The sequence below is a fragment of the Petromyzon marinus genome, unplaced genomic scaffold, assembly GCF_048934315.1.
Source record: "Petromyzon marinus isolate PM22_M1 ecotype Great Lakes invasive population unplaced genomic scaffold, UKy_Petmar_22M1.pri1.0 PM_G_Scaffold_37, whole genome shotgun sequence".
Taxonomy (NCBI): domain Eukaryota; kingdom Metazoa; phylum Chordata; class Hyperoartia; order Petromyzontiformes; family Petromyzontidae; genus Petromyzon; species Petromyzon marinus.
In genome coordinates, this window is record NW_027422950.1 from 297,232 (window position 1) to 315,722 (window position 18,491).

Here is an 18,491-nt window from a genome sequence, read left to right on the forward strand (position 1 = left end):
ATGCAGGAGGTCGTGGGTTCAATCGCGACCTTGACACATGCCGTATATTTGGAGTTGCTATGTTTTCCCCGTGGTCGTCTTAAGAATTTTTATTCCGGGGTCCTCCGATTATTCCCTCCACATTTAGAAGCACGCGTTGAGAGTGTTTGCCTACTGCTGTAAGTGTCAGCGTGATGATCGCCAGGTCGCCGCTGAGGAAAGAGCCACTTGGCTCGGCCGGGGTCTTGCGCGCTAAAAGAGAATCGCTTGTTTCCCATCCTGCGCCCATGTAGCATCCTCCTCCGGCGTGCGGCACGCACACGCACAGTCGGAGACGATGCAGTCGCAGGAGGCACCGTCTCTTATTTCCGTTACACCAACTCCGGCCTCTCTCTCTCTCTCGACCACGCTGCCGTACAGCCGCGGCCCAGACACGACCCTGAACCGCGTTGCGTCGACCGAGACGACCAACCGCTGTCCGGCCGCACAATTACCGGTGAAGGCGACAATGAGAAGAAGAGTCCATTCCCAGTACCGGCAGCCCGGAGCGCTCTCACCGCTGCTTTTATATTGCCCCTTGCCCCTCCCTGGCCCCGTCCCTGGCCTCACCTCCCTTCTCAAACCAACCAGAGGGTTCCAGGGGCCTCCCTCCCTGTGAGGTCTTCCATGACCCTTGCCCCGGTTCCTCCGCCCTGCCGGCACGCAGCGGCCGTGTGTAGACTCTCGACGGCGTGAGTGCACTCGCTGTCCACAGCAGTTGCCGCCGCTGGACAGCGGTCGGCGCTGTGTCACTACACAACTTCAGAGAAGAATAACTCGTGTGTGTGTGTGTACATCGCGTAATATTCAAATTTACAAACCTGTAGAAATTCCACAGATATTTGCTCTATTTAACTTTTTATCATGTAGCACTTTTTCAGGAGAGGCCTGGCTATCGCACTTTATAGCTCAAGCAAGTGGCCGATATCATCATCACGTGGTAATTTATAGCAGCAGCCAAATCACTCCAAACGCGTAGAGACGTTGATTCTAAAACCAGAGGGACCTGGAGATAAATCCACGCAACCACGGGGAGAGACATGCAAACTCAAAACGTACATGCAGCAGCAGGCATTTTTTAAGGGGTTGGGATCGAACCCACAACTGCCTGCATACCAGGCGAGGTAGTCAACATCCCCCGTCCACCGTGACTTCCGCCCCCATCCCTCTGCAGGTCGCTCACACTGTGGGCCCCCAACTTTGACCCCTCCGAGTATCGGCCGCTGTGCATTTGGGTGCCGGGGCTGTCCCCCGCACAGCGCAGAATATGCCTGCGGCACCGGGACCACATGGCGCACGTGGCCGAGGGCGTCCACCTGGCGCTGTCCGAGTGCCGGCACCAGTTCCAGGGCAAACAGTGGAACTGCACCGTGCCTGGCGCGGAGGACACGCTGGACCCCGTGGCCAAGTCGGGTGAGGGGTCAAAGCGAGCCCGCCACATCCACTCGCACTTAAGGTCCCCGACCGGTTCCCCGAGACACGCACACAGAAGCTTTTTTGGGGGGGGGAAAGGGGGGGGTCGCCCACCTCCCTCCCCTACGCGACTCTGCTTCGGAGTTCCCGCGTTCCTCCTCCAGGGGTTTCCCCCTCCCCTACGCGACTCTGCTTCGCAGAGTTCCCGTCCTCGGGCAGCGGGAGATGTCCACGGGCGGCCCAAGCGGCCGCCCCGTTAACCCGATGACAACCGCCTTCGCTCTGGGCCAGTGCCAGGCTGCGGCTCGCTCGCTTCACTGCTCTTGACGCTCCTGGCACGCCTCTTGGGGGTCCCGGACGTCCCACCGGCCCTGGTTCGCTCCCCAGGTCGGCCGCTATAAACGCAGCAATCGTAATACCCGTCACCTGATCGTTTCCCTGTCCCGAGATCTATTCCGCGGAGTTGGAGACGGCGTTCGGCTCCTACCCGCGGCGACGATCCCCCTGGTCCCCACTCGTGTCGGTCCTTGAGGGTGGGAGCTCTCCCCAGCCGCTCGTGCTGCTGCCGCTTCTGAGCTGCGCGCCCCCACGCCACCGATTCGGGGGCTCTCCTTTCGCAGGGCCGCGGAGCCCATTGTTCGGTCCCCCGGGCAAATCCCGTGAGAGGGGTCTGTCTCTAAATAGGCGACGTTTTCCCTACCACCTGCTTGGCGTGTTCTCCCCCAAAACCCCTTCCCACACCGGTCTGGCCGCACCGTCTCCAGCTGACGGGGCGGGCTTCACGCACGACGCCCCCCCGGGAGTCTCCCCAGGCTCGCGCGAGGCCGCGTTCGTCTCCGCCGTCACCGCCGCCGGAGTGGCCCACGCGGTGGCGCGCGCCTGCCGCCAGGGGGCCCTGCAGGGCAGTTGTTCCTGGGTCGTTCCCCACACCATGAAGCTACCGCCGGGTGCTCGGCGGGGCGGCTCCGGAGACGACGTCGAATACGGATACCAATTCGCCAAGTGGTTCGTGGATGCGGGCGATCGCAATCGTGGCAGCGGGCAAGGAGGGGAGTCTTTGGCGATGAATTTGCACAACAACGAGGCCGGCCGGCTAGTGAGTGGGTGAACGGGTGGGTTGTGCATGTGTGTGTATTGTCATTAAAAAAACAAATGTAATGGAAAAAAGTTATTTTATGCGATCAATGCAAATTAGGTTCGGCTTCGTCGGCTCGGGTTGTATTACCAATCGTGATTGATGCAATGATTCTCGCTTTAACTTTCACCGGTTATATTCTTGGTTCTTTCGGTAAAGTCACGTAGAAGGGAAACAATAAAATAATAAAAAATAAAAATATGAACATTAAAATTCTCATGACGTTTCGACTGCAACACAAACAATCATCAAAATTTGAAGAAAAAAAACACTATTTTCAAATTTTCTTGCTTTGGTTTCCACACCTGATGATTGCTTGTGTTGCAGTCGAAACGTCGTGAGAATTTTATTGGTTAATATATTTATTTATTATTTTATTGTTTCCCTTCTACGTGACTTTACCGAAAGAACCAAGAATATGAATCCCTGCAATCACGAAAGCTTTAAATCAAAATTTTACCGGTTTATGTTTCAAGTACAATAACGTCTGGTCGCAGGATACAGTTCTTACATTTAAGATTATTGTTATGCATGAATCTTGATTTGAAGCTTTCGCGACTGCAGGAATCCACACCCCTTTGGGTTCTTTCGGTAAAGTCGTCACGGAGGTAGAAAAAATAAAACGTCCACGCCGTTTTGATCGCAACACCACAAAGCGGTCGTCTTTAGGGCGAAAAAAAGATAACCCAGCAGTTGAACTGCTGGAGCAGCGAGAGAGCCGTTACACACAGCAAGAGGTGATGTTTGTGGCGAAGGGCATGCTGGGTCTGAGCTGGAAAGGAATTCCATCCCCGGACGCAGGCACAGGTGCCGTCGTGACGTCACCGCCACTTGTTAGCGAACGGCGGTTGGTAGTGGCGATTATGATGGTGGCGGTGAGTGTGGTGGTGGTGGTGACGATGATGACGGTGGTGGTGGTGGTGGTGGTGCTGCAGGCGGTGTACAATCTGGCGTACATGGGCTGCAAGTGCCACATGTTATTTGGCACCTGCATGCTGAAAATCTGCTGGCAGCAGCTCGCCGACTTTCGCAGCGTTGGGAACTTTCTGAAGGTGAGCTCACGGCTGCAGGTGATGAGACTGCACCCAGAGGAGGTGAGTGTGGGGTGGGAGTGACGAGGATGAAGCCTTCTAGATTTGAAGTTTCATGACCGCAAGGATCTTTCGGTAAAGTCAAGAAAATAAAAAAATAAAAATATTTAAAAAATCACGACGTTTCGATTGCAACACAGGCAATCGTCATCAGGTGTGACAACCACAGCAAGAAATTTTACTGAAGTGGGAAAGAAGCCGGAGTCAAGGGGTTTATACTGGGCATGGTGGGGGTGGGGGAACCATCACGTTACCATACATAGCAGGCGTTACCAAAAACATTTCCAAAATCTTAAAAACAAGCACAAGATCCAGGTCCGATTCAGTACAGCACACAATCCCTGATCTAATCCCATCTGTGAAGGATGTCATTCCTGACATGCAATACCCTGGAGTTTACAAACTGAGTTGCATTTGTTTCGATTGTTACATTGGGGAAAGGAAATGTCATGTCTCAGACTGTATCCGCGAGATTTGAAACACGGCAGGACTAACTCTTCCGCCGTGGCTGATCACTGCTACAACGCCGTGGGCTCCCATGATATTGTTTTATCCGAGACCAAAGTGCTCTGCAAGCCGTCTGGCTACCATCAAAGATTTGTTCATGAAGCCATCCAGATATACAAACACAGACATAACTTCAACCCAGAGGACAGATACAAACTGAGCAATCATTAAAATGTGTTATTAACCAAGTAAAATTTAACAGTTCATAGTTTTTCCCTCTTATTTACCGGATACTAGTTTATTTTACAGAGTTAATTACATCGTCAGCGCTTGGCAGTGCGGCTATTTTGTTGCGAGTGCCACCATCCGTGTTGGCGGCAATCATTGTAGATGCGTGGCTCTCTCCCCACTGGCCCCTTCTCCCGCACCTACAGCCCCGCTCACTCCCCCCCCCCTACCATGGCCAGTATAAACCCCTTGACTCCGGTTTCTCTCCCACTTCAGTAAAATGTTCTTGCTGTGGTTGTCACACCTGATGATGATTGCTTGTGTTGCAATCGAAAAGTCGTGATTACATTTTATTTATCTTTTATTTTCTTTACCTACGTGACTTTACCGAAAGAACCAAGAGTGAGGATGAATCCATAGGAGGGTTACAGACGGGGTGGGGTTGGGGGAGGGGGGGGGTCCCTCACAGCTAAGGGAGCTCCCCGCATTCACTCAACAACCACCACATCCCCTGATGACGACGATGATGGTTGCCGCAGGAAAAGTACGAAAGAAGTTCCGCCGTGCAGCTGGTGAGCCACAACGGTGGGGGTGGTGCCGGAGGCGCCAACGGCAGCAGGGGCGGCGCCGCCCGCTGGCCCCGCCGGCGTCTGGAGGCGGTGAACGAGCGGTTGACGGCGCCCACGGTGAGCGACCTGGTTCACGTGAACGCCAGCCCGGAGTATTGCGAGCGCGACGAGACTGACGGCGTCCCCGGCACGGTGGGGCCGCAGTGCAGCGTCACCTCGGAGGGGGCCACCGAGGGACGCTGTGTCACGTGCTGTGACAGAGGATACGACACCTCTCAAGGTGCGCACATCACCCCACCCACCCCCCCTCCCCTCCCCGAAAATAAACTAAAACTATTCATTAAAAAGCGGCAACTATTTCATATTACACAAAATCCGTGATCTAATCCCATCTGTGAAGGATGTCATTCCTGACCTGCAATACCCTGGAGTCTACAGACGAAGTTGCACATGTGGTCATTGTTACGTTGGGTAAACGAAACGTCACGTCTCTGACCAGATCCGCGAGCACAAGGCAGATCTGAAACGCTCCAAACATACAGCAGCGGTCATTGTCAGAGTTGGGATTGAACCCACGACCCCTGCATATCAGGCGAGATAGTTAACATCTACTAGCCACCGTGATGATGATGAGACGCAGACTCCAAATATGCAGCAGCAGGGGCCGGCATCGAACCCACAACCTCTGCTGTCTCTCTCTCTACATGTGTGTCACATTTCAGTGAAAGGACATTTTCTGAATTTTTCTAATCTGGTATCGAGCAAAAATGTACAACTCAAATGTAGCAGCATTTATCGTTGAAATTACGGACGGCCAAAACACGGAATTGGGAGCCCGCGATCTGAAACGGAGTCAGCCATTTTGATTCCGCTCAGCCACTCGGCTTTCCACAAATAAACCACGGTAAAAAAAAATGATCTCGTCCAGGAGCGTGAACTGTTGGAACAAACTCCGGTCATCTTGGTAGCAGCGGCTTTTTGGCTCGGCCATCGAACAAAGGCGGTGGTCACTGCATCATTGCGCAGCGCTCTCGGATGTGCTTCTGCGGCCGTCTGGAATGCTCTTCCGATATTAGAAGGTGCTTAGATTTAAAGCTCTTCTTTAGAAGCACTTTTAGTGTTTGCCCTTCCCCCGCACCTCCTGAGCATGGTTAGCTACGTACGGTGTGAAGAAGTTCAGCATGCACACTATACACTGCAATGCACGACTACACTATACATCACACACTATACACTACGCTGCATGCTACACTATACAACTATACACCACTCTACACTATTCTACACTACTGTAATGTCCCTCGGAAAACTTGCCTTCGTTCTTTTTTATTAGGGCGCATCATGCAGATAACATACTTTCATATCCTACGGTACTTCGCTATGACCAGCATATACAGCGCTTGGGCTAGGATAGAAACAAAAACTTGGGCTAGGATAGAAACAAAAACTTGGGCTAGGATAGAAACAAAAACTTGGGCTAGGACAGCGACCCAAGCAACTCCGGCACGGAGACGGCGGCGTCAACGGTGATCGCAAGATTGCGATGAAAAAAATCTTGCGGTCAAAACGACGACAGTTCTCGCGTTCGTTTCGCACTCTCGCCCCGCGCTGTCCCCCCCCCCCCCCCCCCCCCAGTCACGGTGGAGAAGCAATGCGGATGCAAGGAACAACTCCACTGGAACGTCGATTGCAAGCTGTGCCCATGGACCGATCAATTCTTGTGCAAGTAGCCTCAAGCCGCAGCCTAGGGGTGGCCTCGGCTGAAATCGGACTCCATCTGGTTTCAGCCCCGGGTTCTGCGGGTGTTTGATGACCCCCACGAAGTTTGTTTGGGGCACCACGGCATCCAGCATGCCCATCGCTACGAGCCGCGTTACACTATACATTACACTACTACAAACGCTACACGTTGATACGCTACACTTCACTACCCTGCTATACACTTGTCAACATCCGCATGTGGTGAATTTCCACAATGCAGAAGCACCGTTGTTTTTGACCGTCACCACTTGAATGCGGTTAGTGACTAAGTGGCCTTGTTGTTCCTTTTTACTCCGTTCTTGTTAACGCCGCGTTTTGCCAAATGTTAGAAACATTCACTCGGCACACTGAGGATTCACAGTGCGGTTCGGTGACCCCTACAAAGTTGTTTAGGGAGCCGCCCCTGCAGCATCCGTCATACCCTTCACTGAGCCGCGTTGCACTGTATACACTTCACGCTACACTTGTAGACAACCTTGCCTATTAAAGTAATTTTCTGTGTGTCTATCTGTGTGTGTGTGGACGTCAGGGATGCGTTCCTGAGTATCGAAACGGCGTTATACCGAAGCGATTGATAGTGTGATGGTGGTGGTGGTAGTGGTAGTAGTAGGTGGTGGTGGTGGTAGTGGTGGTAGTAGTAAGTGGTGATGGTGGTAGTAGGTGGTGGTGGTGGAGGCGAAGGGGCTGAGAGGCGATGGATAACGAGAGAGGACGAACGGTGATGCTGTCAGCGACGTGAGTGTGGGGGTTGAGGCGACGCAAATCGGGTGGCGATGTTAATAACGTGACCACCTAATTTGCGAAGCGACGTTAAATCAGAGTATCACTGTAATTTCTGTGCGTTTTGGGTCTCGATTAAGTCGGCTGTAGTGTTCATGATAGCGTATAGTGGTGCACTAGTTATGCATCGATTGCAAATGATAACCAAGGGGGGGGGGGGGAGGGAGTGGGCGTACTCATGGATCCCGTAACGCTCTCCAGCAACGCCTTATCCCACTGGAACAGTTTCATTATCGATAAACTAGAATCGCGCAACATTCGCGAGTTTCCCCTCCATCTGTCCACACGCGCAGGGGCGGAGCCAGGATTTTGACTTTGGGGGGTTGCTGACTTCAACATTCTGAGATATCCAGTTTATGTTTTCCAATTGGCGCCACAAATGTATGAAACAAATTTTATTGGATTTGAACGCGGAGTTAATTAATAGGTCGGAGCCGCTGACGTGGCCGATAAGTTTGAAAGGCTGCCGCTCAAGCAGCCTGTAGGGCAGCACACAAGGTGGCAGCACAAGGTGGCAGCCTGCAGGACAGCACGAGGTGGCAGCCTGCAGGGCAGCACAAGGTGGCAGCCTGCAGGGCAGCACAAGATGGCAGCACAAGGTGGCAGCCTGCAGCATTTTTGGAGCAGCCAGATATCGGGTTATCCCGATTACCGACTTTCCCAAAATTTCAGGGGGGGCCAAGCCCCCCCCAGCCCCCCCCCTGTGGCTCTGCCCCTGCACGCGCATGATGCCTCCCCAAATCGGTACGTCAGATGACAGCAAAAATAACAACTGGGTGCGGAGTGTAAATGATGATAATTTATTTATCCAGGAAGTTACACAGAATGAGCATTCCTGAATCCTTACCCTTGGGGTTCCTCTAGAAATGGCAAAAAGCCACTGAGAGTGGCCACGTGGAGGAGAGGCTGCTACTCTGTACAGAGCTGGACCGGTACCGCCTGGATCTCTGTGGCATTCAGGAGATCCAGTGGACTGGCTCTGACTCCAATCATCATGAGGGGTGCAGAGTCCTCCTCTCGGGCAGGAGAATGCCAAACAACAAGGAGTGGCTCTAATTCTGAAATAAGAATGAAGGCGGCGTGGGAAGCTGGCGGCGAGGTGTGGGAAACTGTAAGCCCCAGGCTACTTTGGGCTCGCCTCCCCATCAACAGGAGGCAGAAAATGGTGGTGATGGTGGCTGCTTATGCCCCCACCGAAGATGAACATCAGTGGAGGAATGCAGGCATGCCTGTGGATTCAGATTCCTTCTATGACCTGTCACAGGTGTTAGCTAAAAGTGGCCCCTCGGGATAGAGTCATCCTGTTGGGTGACTTCAATGCCCGAGTTGGTCATGATGCTGGAACCTGGTCTGGAGCGATTGGAACAACTCAATAACAACGGTAGGAGGCTGTTAGACTTCTGTGCAGCCTGTGGACTTGTCATTGCCAACACGCTGTTCTGGCATCTGTGCATCCAGACAACATCATGGATTCACGCCGGGTCCAAGCAAGAACATCCGCTGGACTATATAGCAGTGGACCAGCGAATGCAGGCCCATGTCCTTGACACCAGAACCGACAGTGCTGCTGACCTCACTGACCATTAGCTTTTCATATGTAAGATCTGTGGGCTGGGTAAATCTGTGAGCAGGAGCGAGAGATAATTAAACTCCCAAGCATTCACTACGTTATAAACAACATTTTCACTCATAAGTCGCTTGCCTAATTGCCTCAGCAACTAGGTGTTTCGTATCGAATCTCATCTCAAACAATCGAAGGGCACCCCTAAGTGGCAGCTGCCCCTGTGTGGCACAAGGTGGCCCTCCACCGGCCTGCACCTGGTATAATTATGTCGGTAGGGGGCAATCATTGATGCGTCATCTACGTTGTGGGGTTTCCGGATAATGTTTACCACAATTTTGACCGTGACACCAACATGCAATGACCTGTGCGTTGTGAGTGACACAATACCCTGTTTGACATCCGCCGTGAAGCAGAACAGCGCATATTGTGGTGAATGTTACTGGTGTAGCCAGGTGTGCCTGTCGGATTTGAACTTTGAATCTCTGCAACAAATAGAGAATGCGCTACCATATTCCTGGTTCTTTCGGTAAAGTCACGTAGATAGAAAACAAAAAATAAATAAAATAAAATATTAAAAAATGAAAAAAAATTAACACAAATAACAAATAAAAATAATAAATTTAAAAAAAATTAATTAAAAGATGCCATGGGTCGACTGACTCAGATGACTGGCCAATGCACCGCCTTTGCCCTCCACTACACACTGTGTGTGTATGTACGTACACGCAGTGTACGTACATACATACACTGTGTACACACACACAGTGTATGTACGTACACACACACAGTGTGTACACACACACACTGTACACACAATAATGTCCACGTTGTTGTTGCTGAGTTCACGCACCCAAGGGAGGGGCAATGGAAAATGAATCTAAATCAACTTAAACTCCATCTCCGCTCTGTGACGTCACCACTCAGCATGACCTCAACGGCATGAAGTGCCAGCGGGAGGTGTACCTCGCTAGTGACGTCATGACACCAAGGTATTCACACTCCCCCAACCCCGTCCACCGCGCTCTTGACCGTGACGTCACCTCCGCCTGGGTCACTACCGATATCAATCCAGTGGCAATCCTTATTTGGGCAAAGGTACGCCCAGTGACTGGCGGTTAATTAACATAATGTATTCGTTGAAGCCGTCGAGTGTTTATTGTGACGGGTTCAGCAGCCACGCCCCCATCCCTCGACATATGGCCCGGACTCATTAACATAATTTGTTCATATTCTTAGTTTTTTCGGTAAAGTCACGTTGAAGAGAAACAACAAAATAACAAAATATATATAAAACAATAAAAAATTCTCACGACGTTTCAACGTGACTTTACCGAAAAAACTAAGAATATGAATTACTGCAGTCACGAAAGCTTTAAATCAAAATATAATTTGTTCAGTTACAGAGCTGCTCATTGTGGGAGGGGCGTGTTTCTTACCCCAGAAGTGACGTCATGTTACCTGCTTACCCGCGTGCCGTCGCAAGGTAACAGGAGGCTGCCGATCCGCGCTTGCACTGAAATCCGAGGTGAGAAATTCTCATCATGGTGGTGGTGGTGGTTGTTGTTGTTTGCCAAGGTAGAGCCTCGCTCTCTCGTAGGGATGTCAGTTGAGTAGCAGCGAGCATGGGAATCGATGTCCAGGTTGGAACTTTACAACGCGGGGCCTAGCCACGCGGGGCCTTGCCTCCTGCCCTCGCCTGATTGCGTTTACTTTAATTATCTCGCTTAAGTTTAATTTGTCTTCACCCGGCTCGCCACTTTGTAACTTTGTTTTATTGTAAATATTCACGCAGTTTTTATTTTTTTCACCAGGCCAAGCCCGCTTGAGCTGCTATACCGCTCTTGTTATCAGAAGCGACCTGCCCACAACAACACAAGGTGAGGCTTTGTCAACGTGTGTGAATGTTTTGACTTAAAACTTTGGTGACTGCAGGAATTAATATTCTTGGTTCTTTCGGTAAAGTCACGTAGATAGAAAATAAAATAAAATTATGAATTAAATTAAACATTGAAAATGAAGCAAAAAACCCACGACGTTTCGATCTCAACACAAGTGGTCTTTATCTTATTGAATTTAATCTGTTTTTATTTTCTGCCTACGTGACTTTACTGAAAGAACCAACAATACGTGCGTCAATGTATCTATCGGTCAAAGACGCTAAGCGCGTGCCGCTGTTGACTCTGAATGTGTGGAGGGGAACACCTTCACCACGGGGAGAGAGAGACAGAGACACGGATAGCCTCGGCTATGTTGATGATCCTCGATTCATTACTTGGTGGAGTGAGGAAGAATTAATGCTGAGCAGATGAAGGTGCCCAGGCATGGTTCTGGTCACACCACCACCTGTTTACTCATACCAGTGTGTGACAGTGTCAAGTTTGTGTTTGAAGTAAAGTCTATTAACTCTGTTGAACACGAAGATATATAAAAACAGTTTATTTTTGTTTTCCTCTGGAACTCTTTATAAGAATGGAAACAGGAGGTGAACACAGCACACACATGCAGCTGAATTCGGAACTGTTCATCCCAGCATTCAAGGACATCTGAGCCTGGATTCACACCTCTAAGTTGCGATTGAACATTAATTTCTGCATAACACAAATAGTATTGTTTTCAACACCCTTTGCTATGTCAGCTGAATTTAGCTCTCATAAATATTCATTTTGTAGTCAGACAGCCGAAATTGTGTGCTTAGAGTTTTGAGTTAACATTCATCTTGGAAGATATGAAGGCTTCCAGGCATATTAATGACATTTTCCCTCTCATTGTGTGCTATAACAGCCTGTGGAGAGAAACCCTTCAGGTGCACTCTCTACGTGAAGGCGTTTGCACGTTCATCAAATCTGATGAATTTGAGAAAAATTTCATTACATCATGAATATATTAATAAGTATAGACGTGTAAGTCACGTGTGCATTCCTCTGTGCCTGACGTGTAGATGGTGTGGATATTCTTTTTTTCTGTCTGCAGCTGACGCTTCCTCTGCAGAATTGGTCTGATGGAGCAAAGGCAGTCAGCGCAGCTCGGTACGACAAGTCAACAATGCGACCAGCGTGCATACAGCACGGACCGGACTGGAAATTTGACACGGCACCAGAGAACTCGCACAGGAGAGAAACCCTTCAAATGTACTGTGTGTAACAAGGCATTTGCATGGCCATCAGTTTTTCAGAACCACCAGAGAACACACACGGGAGAGAAACCCTTTAGGTGCACGATGTGCGGGATGGCGTTTGCACAGTCATGTAATCTTGTAACACACCAGAGAACACACACGGGAGAGAAACCCTTCAAGTGCAGTGTTTGTTGGAAGGCGTTTGCACGTTCATCACATCTTGAAGTACACCAGAGAACACACACGAGAGAGAAACCCTTCAAGTGCAGTGTGTGCGTGCAGGCGTTTGCACAGTCATCTGATCTTGTAAAACACCAGAGAACACAGAAGCATCAGAAGATCCACAAGGAGTGGAGTCTGAAATCAGCTTGTGAAAGTCAAAGTGCCGCAATGAGCCCATCCCTCATGAAACAAGAACCGGACGAAAATCCCAGCTTGGACACTTTTAAAGGTATCGAGGTGAAATATGAAGAAGTGAAGGTGAAGAGGGAAGAAGTGCTGAGCGAATAAGTGAAGGTAAAATGTGAAGATGAAGATTCAACTCCAAAATGGGACCTTCACATCGTAAAGCAGGAGGAGAATTCTGACTGAGGCAGAGTGAGGCAACTCCCAGCAGTTTGTGGAAGTGGAGGTGTGGGTGGACTTGCTCCTAGACAATACAATGTCAAGTGGAGACCCGGTAGATGTGTAAGCCAGAGATGATGTTGCTCCAATAGATGCACCTTTGTCACAGGCCTTTAATGACAAGAATGTGAAGTTGAACACTTTGTGGGCCCGTGGGTTGGGTAGATCTCTAACCAGGAGCAAGAGCCAATAAGCTCCCAAGCATTCACTATGTAATCATAATAATTGCTTTTACATGGTGCTTGCTTAATCGCCTCAGCAACTCAGAGTTTTGTATCTCATCTCAAACGCTCGAAGAGCATCCCCAAGTAGCAGCTGTCCCTGTGTGGCACAAGGTGGTGGCCCTGCACCGGCCTGCATGTGGACAAGAGCCTGTCAGTAGGGGGCGATGGTTGATGTGTCATCTCAGTTGTGTAGTTTGTAAGTAATGTTTAGAATTTGCTACATTTTCACTCAGATGCCAGCATGCAATGGCCTACTCGTTTTGAATGACACAATAGTATGTTTTACATACACTGAAGCAGACTGTGCAATTTTTTTAAAGCTTGTTTATACGATGCAACGTGATGCAGTATATTTCACTGAAGTAATCCAATTTTGTTAATATGCCTGTCAACAATTTAGAATGAATACTTGTTTGATTTTGTGCATACTTGTAACATTTGATCTATAAGGGTCAAACATTGAATAAGTGATGTTAGGACAAAGTGTGTCTGTTTGAAAGTAACCTGTTCAGAGAACTCAGGTGAGACCCGTTGTTCTTGTGATACAGGTCAAAGGGTACGTTTGTGTTCCACGAAGCATCTGGAGCTACTCATTGTCTTTGAAATAGGGAGCACGCTCGGATCATTCATCAGTTACAAGGCATACCACTTAAAAGTTACACGTATAGGAGGAGATACATTCTCTACAACACGAATGATAGTTTTGTCTTACGTGTTGACGTAGATTTTGTTTAACTGGGACTAGAAATGCTCCTTGCTGATTCACGTCTGGATGTTCGTACCTATCGGTTGAAGCAAACCCCACTGCTGTTGTTGAGACGCTGTGCACCAATAATGGTCCAACACATTGACGGCCTTCAGGCCAGGAAAGTCACAACATTTGCACACGAAGGACGCATTCACGCAAGTACCCCATGCTCCGTTTTGAAGTTTTAAAATGAAACATCTTTGAATTGTGTTGTGTTTTGAATTAGATTATTTTGTTTCTTCATTAAAAGCTTGTATCAATTTACATCTGGGAGACTTCATTGAAAAGGACATTTCGTGTGAATTTTCTCTCGTCATTAAGTAGATGGCCTTGCCGGGAGTTCGGTTCAATGCGGACACAAACAGTGTACACACACAGTGTACACACACAGTACACACACACAGTGTATACACACAGTGTACACACACAGTGACACACACTGTACACACACCCAGCGATACACAGTGACACACACAGTGACACAGTGACACCCACACAGTGACACAGACACAGTGACACAGTGTACACACACACAGTAACACACACAGTGACACACAGTAACACAGTGACACACAGTGACACAGTGACACACAGTGACACACAGTGACATAGAGTGACACAGTGACAGTAACACAGTGACACACAGTGACACAGTAACAGTGACACACAGCAACACAGTGACACACACAGTGACAAACACACAGTGACACACACGTTGACACCGTGACACAAACAGTGACACCGTGACACCCACAGTGACACACACAGTGACACACACTCAGTGACACACAGTGACACAAAGATAAAGATCTCCCATATAGCCTTAACAGACTGTAGAGGCAAGTGCTGTTAGCGAGCACCTATGAAGGCAGGAACAGTACACGAGGGGTGGGTGGTCAGCACCACGCCCGGCCGCCTTTGTCTCCCTAGTGGCAATGTTTACACACCGCACCAGGTACTCATTTGAGGCTGAGTCGACCTAGGGGAGGCCCGGGACCGGTTCAGATAATCGTCACTGGTGTTGGCCGTGAGCGGGAATCGAACCCGGGTCGCCAGGTTCATAGCGCAGCGTAGCGCTAACCGCTACACTACTGCTCCCCATGCACAGTGACACACACACAGTCACACACAGTGACACAGTGACACACACACAGTGACACACACACAGTGACACACACAGTGACAGTAACACAGTGACACACAGTGACACACAGTAACAGTGACACAGTGACACACACAGTGACACACAGTGACACACACACAGCGACACACGCAGTGACACACACAGTGACACAACAACAACAACAACCGCCATTCACTTCCAATGAAGATGCTGAACATGTGATTTGTAATGTACATCCTGCTGATATAAAGATGTCAACGGGAAATTGTAGTCAATGAGCTCTGTGGTCTTCTGCATATTAAGGTGTGTTAAACTAACGAGGAGTGGTGCATAGAAGATTGGCTGAACATTCTAATCCTAATTAAAAAAAACACGACATATTTTAAATACAAAGCCGCGTAATTGACGTCCAAAGCGGATTGCGAGCACGCACGCGGGTGAAGGAACTTCAGTGCTTATCAAAGGTCACTTTCTTGACGATCCCCAGGGAACGCTAAGAGGTCACACAGCAGGTTGCCCACGCTCCAGCAGACTCCCCTCTCTCTCTCTCTTATCCTCTTTCTGCACCCCCTACTTCTGCTCCCCCCCCCCATCTCCACTCACCAAATCCCCTCCTTCTCTCTTCTTCCAACTGTCCTACCCTTACCCTGTGCAGTTTCCTCTCCTTGCCCGTTAATCGTTGTCTCAGGGCTATTGACTGGCGCTCCCCCCCACCCCCCCCCCCTGACGTCTGATCAGAGTGGGCTCAGGAAGATGCCCCTCTATCTCCCCTACACACAAACTGGGTCCCCCTCGTGGGGGTTGACCCCCCCCCCCACCAACAACGCATGGATCGGACGAATCGACCAGGACACCAGAACTAGCGGCAGTCACAGCGTTTGGACGTATTGGTGGCACGCCGGTGCAGCGTGCCACACCGGTCCTCACAAAGCAGTCCAATGATGTCGCTCTTGCCCCTTGAGGGAGCCGCAGGGCTCTCGGTCAGAAGCTGCACTCAGATTCAGCAGCCGCTTTCCCCGATCGAACGTGACACCACGATTTAAAGCTTTCGTGACTGCGGTGATTCGTATTGTTGGTTCTTTCGGTAAAGTCACGTTGAAGGGAAAACAATAATAAAAAATATATAAAACAATAAAATTCTTACGACGTTTCGACTGCAGCACAAGCAGTCATCATCAGGTGTGAAAACCGACGGCAAGAACACCTGATGATGACTGCTTGTGTTGCAGTCGAAACGTTGTGAGAATTTTATTGTTTCATATATATTTTATGATTTTATTGTTTTTCCCCTCAACGTGACTTTACCGAAAGAACCAAGAATATGTGACACCACGAGTCGCAATCTTTTTGATTCCGTAAACGTGTCGAGGAACCGTCCGACCAAGTCTCGGGCACAAGGAGTCAAAATCTGCCATTTGGAACGTGAAGCAGTCAATCATCATCATCATCAGGCCGGGTGCTGTACGGCAACAGACTGTGAAGCTTCGTGTTCAGCTGCTCACGTAAACATTCGTCTTTCGACCGCTTCGACATCACGAGAACTGATTTTGAGGCACCCGCAATGCTTCACGACCGGGTGTTGCGCATCGTAGGAAAATGAATAATTATTGCGAAATTTTAGCTTTTTCTTATACCACACACGAGCGATGTACCGCCAATGCTTTCATTTGCTGCTATTCCGGCTGTTGTAGTGGACGCTCTCCTCACCAACCCGCTGAGACAAGTCAGGGTACCAGTCCGTTTACTCCGCCTCCATCACACACAGCTCCCTCCTTCATCCACAGCTCTCTCCCCTCGTCCCTCCTCTGACGTGCCCTCTTATCCCCGCGCTCCCTCTCCCATATCCCTCTCCTTCCCCTTTCACATCATCTCCAGCCACCAATCACATCTCGTCACACCTCGCACCGTGTCCACTCCATCTCCAGCAACCAATCACATCTCGTCACACCTCGCACCGCGTCCACTCCATCTCCAGCCACCAATCACATCTCGTCACGCCTCGCACCGTGTCCACTCAATTCCAGCAACCAATCACATCTTGTCACACCTCGCACCGTGTCCACTCATCTCCAGCCACCAATCACATCTCGTCACACCTCGCACCGTGTCCACTCATCTCCAGCAACCAATCACATCTCGTCACACCTCGCACCATGTCCACTCATCTCCAGCAACCAATCACATCTCGTCACGCCTCGCACCGTGTCCACTCATCTCCAGCAACCAATCACATCTCGTCAAACCTCATCTCCAGCCATCAATCCGCTTGCTCCACACCGCGGAGTTCCTCCGCCGTCAACTCGGCGCAGGGATTGACGTCGGCGTGTCGGGGCTGGGGACTTCCGATGCTGTGGGGACCGCCTTTGTCTCCCCAGTGACGATGTTTACACACAGCACCAGGTACGCATTTGAGGCTGAGTCGACCTAGGGGAGGCCCAGGACCGGTTCAGATAATCGTCACCAGTGGTGTTGGCCGTGAGCTGGTTCGCAGCGCAGTGTGGCGCTAACCGCTGCACCACCGCTCCCGACTATGGCACGCACGCAGTCTTGTACTTGTGTACCACAGCCAAAGCAGCAGCAGCAGCAGCAGCAACCAAGCCATCTGCTGGCGGACCCATCAATTGATGTCCTCTAACCAGCCTAAGAGTGAATTCACATTCATAATTTATTTTCTCAAACAGATTTACAAGCAGCCACACGAATGGTCAATGCATAATTTCCGCCGATTATTTGACGCAGGCCATTTTCAAATTTTTGATTTTGACTGACGCCAGAACGCAGTGGCATACTTTTGACCAATAACCTCACATGGTCTCTGAAGATCCACATTACTCGTCTAGCCTGTAGCAGACTGCAGTGGCAAGTGCTGTTAGCCAGCAGCACCTATGAAGGTCGGCACGGCACACGAGGGGGTGGGTGGCCAGCACCATGCCCGACCGCCTTTGTCTCCCCAGTGGCGATGTTTACACACCGCATCACCAGGTACTCATTTGAGGTTGAGTCGACCTAGGGGAGGCCCAGGACCGGTTAAGATCATCCTCACTGGTGTTGGCCGTGGACTTAATACCTTGCAATAAGTGTCTATTAGGTTCTAGATTTAAAGCTTTCGTGACTGCAAGGATCCATACTTTTTGGTTCTATTCGGTAAAATCACGTAACAAACAATAAAAAATTCACGACGTTTCGGCCACAATACATGTGGCCTTCATCAGGTGAAGGGACCGTGCTGTCATGAGGACAGCGTTGGAGTGAAAACAGCCTCCCACACAGCTTAAAGGACGCGACCTGGGCTTGGCTGTTTTCAGTCCAACGCTGTCCTCATGACAGCACGGTCCCTTCACCTGATGAAGGCCACTTGTGTTGTGGCCAAACGTCGTGTTTTTTTTTATTTTTGTTTGTTACGTGACTTTGCCGAATAGAACCAAAGAGCATGTCTATTAGGTGTATGAACAATTTAACGCCTGCATTTGTGCCATTCGATACCTTATTCACCTTCGATTAGCATGTTTGGCTACGTACGGTTTGAAAGAAGTGTTAGTCAAACAGAATGTGTATTTGCGTGCGCGTGTTTAAACGTATCTTTGTACGAGCGGTAGGGCAGCGGTTAGCGCTACGAACCCGGAGACCTGGGTTCGTTTCCCGCTCACGGCC

General features: G+C 50.0%; 1 protein-coding gene across 1 annotated transcript; it reads left to right on the forward strand.

Annotated features, from left to right (window-relative positions):
• Positions 1-263: 263 nt before the first annotated feature.
• LOC116937887 (protein Wnt-5b-like) lies at positions 264-7,167 on the forward strand. The gene is made up of 5 exons (XM_076061573.1): positions 264-1,431; positions 2,196-2,527; positions 3,502-3,618; positions 4,872-5,181; positions 6,537-7,167. Exons 1-5 carry the CDS (start codon positions 1,308-1,310, stop codon positions 6,629-6,631), a joined length of 978 nt encoding a protein of 325 aa, XP_075917688.1. The 5' UTR covers positions 264-1,307; the 3' UTR covers positions 6,632-7,167.
• The last annotated feature ends 11,324 nt before the right edge of the window (positions 7,168-18,491 follow it).